This window comes from Aplysia californica, unplaced genomic scaffold, assembly GCF_000002075.1.
Source record: "Aplysia californica isolate F4 #8 unplaced genomic scaffold, AplCal3.0 scaffold00068, whole genome shotgun sequence".
Classification (NCBI taxonomy): domain Eukaryota; kingdom Metazoa; phylum Mollusca; class Gastropoda; order Aplysiida; family Aplysiidae; genus Aplysia; species Aplysia californica.
The window spans coordinates 788,270-789,740 of record NW_004797338.1 but is presented as its reverse complement, the minus strand read 5'-3'; the positions used below and the strand labels follow the sequence as shown (position 1 = coordinate 789,740).

Genomic DNA, 1,471 nt, shown 5'->3' with positions numbered 1-1,471 from the left:
AGAAGAAGAAGAAGAAGAAGAAGAAGAAGAAGAAGAAGAAGAAGAAGAAGAAGAAGAAGAAGAAGAAGAAGAAGAAGAAGAAGAACAAGAACAAGGACAAGAAAAAGAACAAGAAGAGCAAGAAGAAGAAGAAGAAGAACACAGTTTAAAATGTGGGCTTTGTACATATCAACAGGGGGCTGCCGCCTCGGTACCTGCAGTGACATGAGTAGTGCCATAAAGTGGAGGTATACGTCATGGAGGGGAGAACCTTCGTCGGGTCTCACCGGGAACGTCAGAAACTGAAGTCCGAACAGAGGGACTAGAATCAAGGTGGCTTTGGCTGCTTTCCTGAGGAGTCAAAACATGTTTTTTAAAAAAAAGTTTTAGTAAGAGTTTTACGGCCTTTAAAACACTATAAGGTCTAATAAGTGCCGAAGATTAGAGGTGTTACAAGAGAGTAACCAAACACAAAAAAGAAGGAGGAGCGTTAAGGATGATAGATGTTTGATAGGAAAGAAGGAGCAAACCACATCAGAGCACATGCCAGCCACACACGAACATGGTTTCTAATGTTAACGATTGATTGTAAACTCTGTCATAATCTGTCTTGGCACAGGAATTTTGCCCTTTTTTATGTAAATCCATGACTGCTCTTTTTGTATTTGTTGTTGTTTGTGGTGCTTGTTCGTTCTCACGGAAATCTTACATTGTGTGTGCCGAAAAACTCTTAACTAACTGACATGAATCTCATTTTGATTTCTCATTTGGGCCCATGTTATTAATCAAGTACTTTGTTTTTGTTTCTTTTTCCTTAGAGATTCGAAACCCCCTCCCCCAAGCTGTAAGCTAAATATAAATTACCCCTCCCCCCCCCCCACACACACAAACACACACTCCCTCTTTTACAAAACATACATTCTAAAAATCAGTTTGTTTCTCAGAAAAAAATATTTCCACTCCACTTTCAGTCACCTGAAATCTTTTCCCAGATTGGAATAATGTCACGAAAAAAATTAATACCAGGCCAGATACTCCATATTATAACTAGAAATATCCAATAACACAATTGAAGCAAATCATCACTTTTTGTTGTGGGCAATTGTGTTGCTATATTCCATGTGTTGGTCACAAAAGTAGAGTCTTGCAAAATTTACACTACACGAAACCGTGTTCTTTTTTCAGACTTTGAAAAGTAAAAATATTGTTTCCGTTTTACCCACTATCATTCCACCCCCATTGAAGGTTACAAATATCAACTAGAAAACCGAAAGGGAAAATAAGCCAGCAAAACACAATACAAATTCTTAGACTAATGACTTAAGAGGATGTCCTTTTCACCAGTCCCTTTGTCTGCCCCCACAACTCACCCTCCCAATCCCCACCATCCACGTCGTCCACCATCAACACCAACCTTTCTCAGCGAGGCCAACGACCCCCCCCCCCCCCACAGACCACCCCCTCTAGCCACACACCAACACTACACTACGAC

The 1,471-nt window shown here is 40.4% G+C and overlaps 1 protein-coding gene across 1 annotated transcript in view; it reads right to left on the bottom strand.

The window, feature by feature from the left end:
• The window catches only part of LOC101862483 (calcitonin receptor), a gene marked incomplete at its 5' end in the record, with an annotated part of 19,129 nt that overhangs the window by 13,528 nt on the left and 4,130 nt on the right, over window positions 1–1,471 (bottom strand). The window contains 1 exon segment of the mRNA XM_005093723.3: window positions 195–330. Coding sequence (XP_005093780.3) covers window positions 195–330 — 136 coding nt within the window.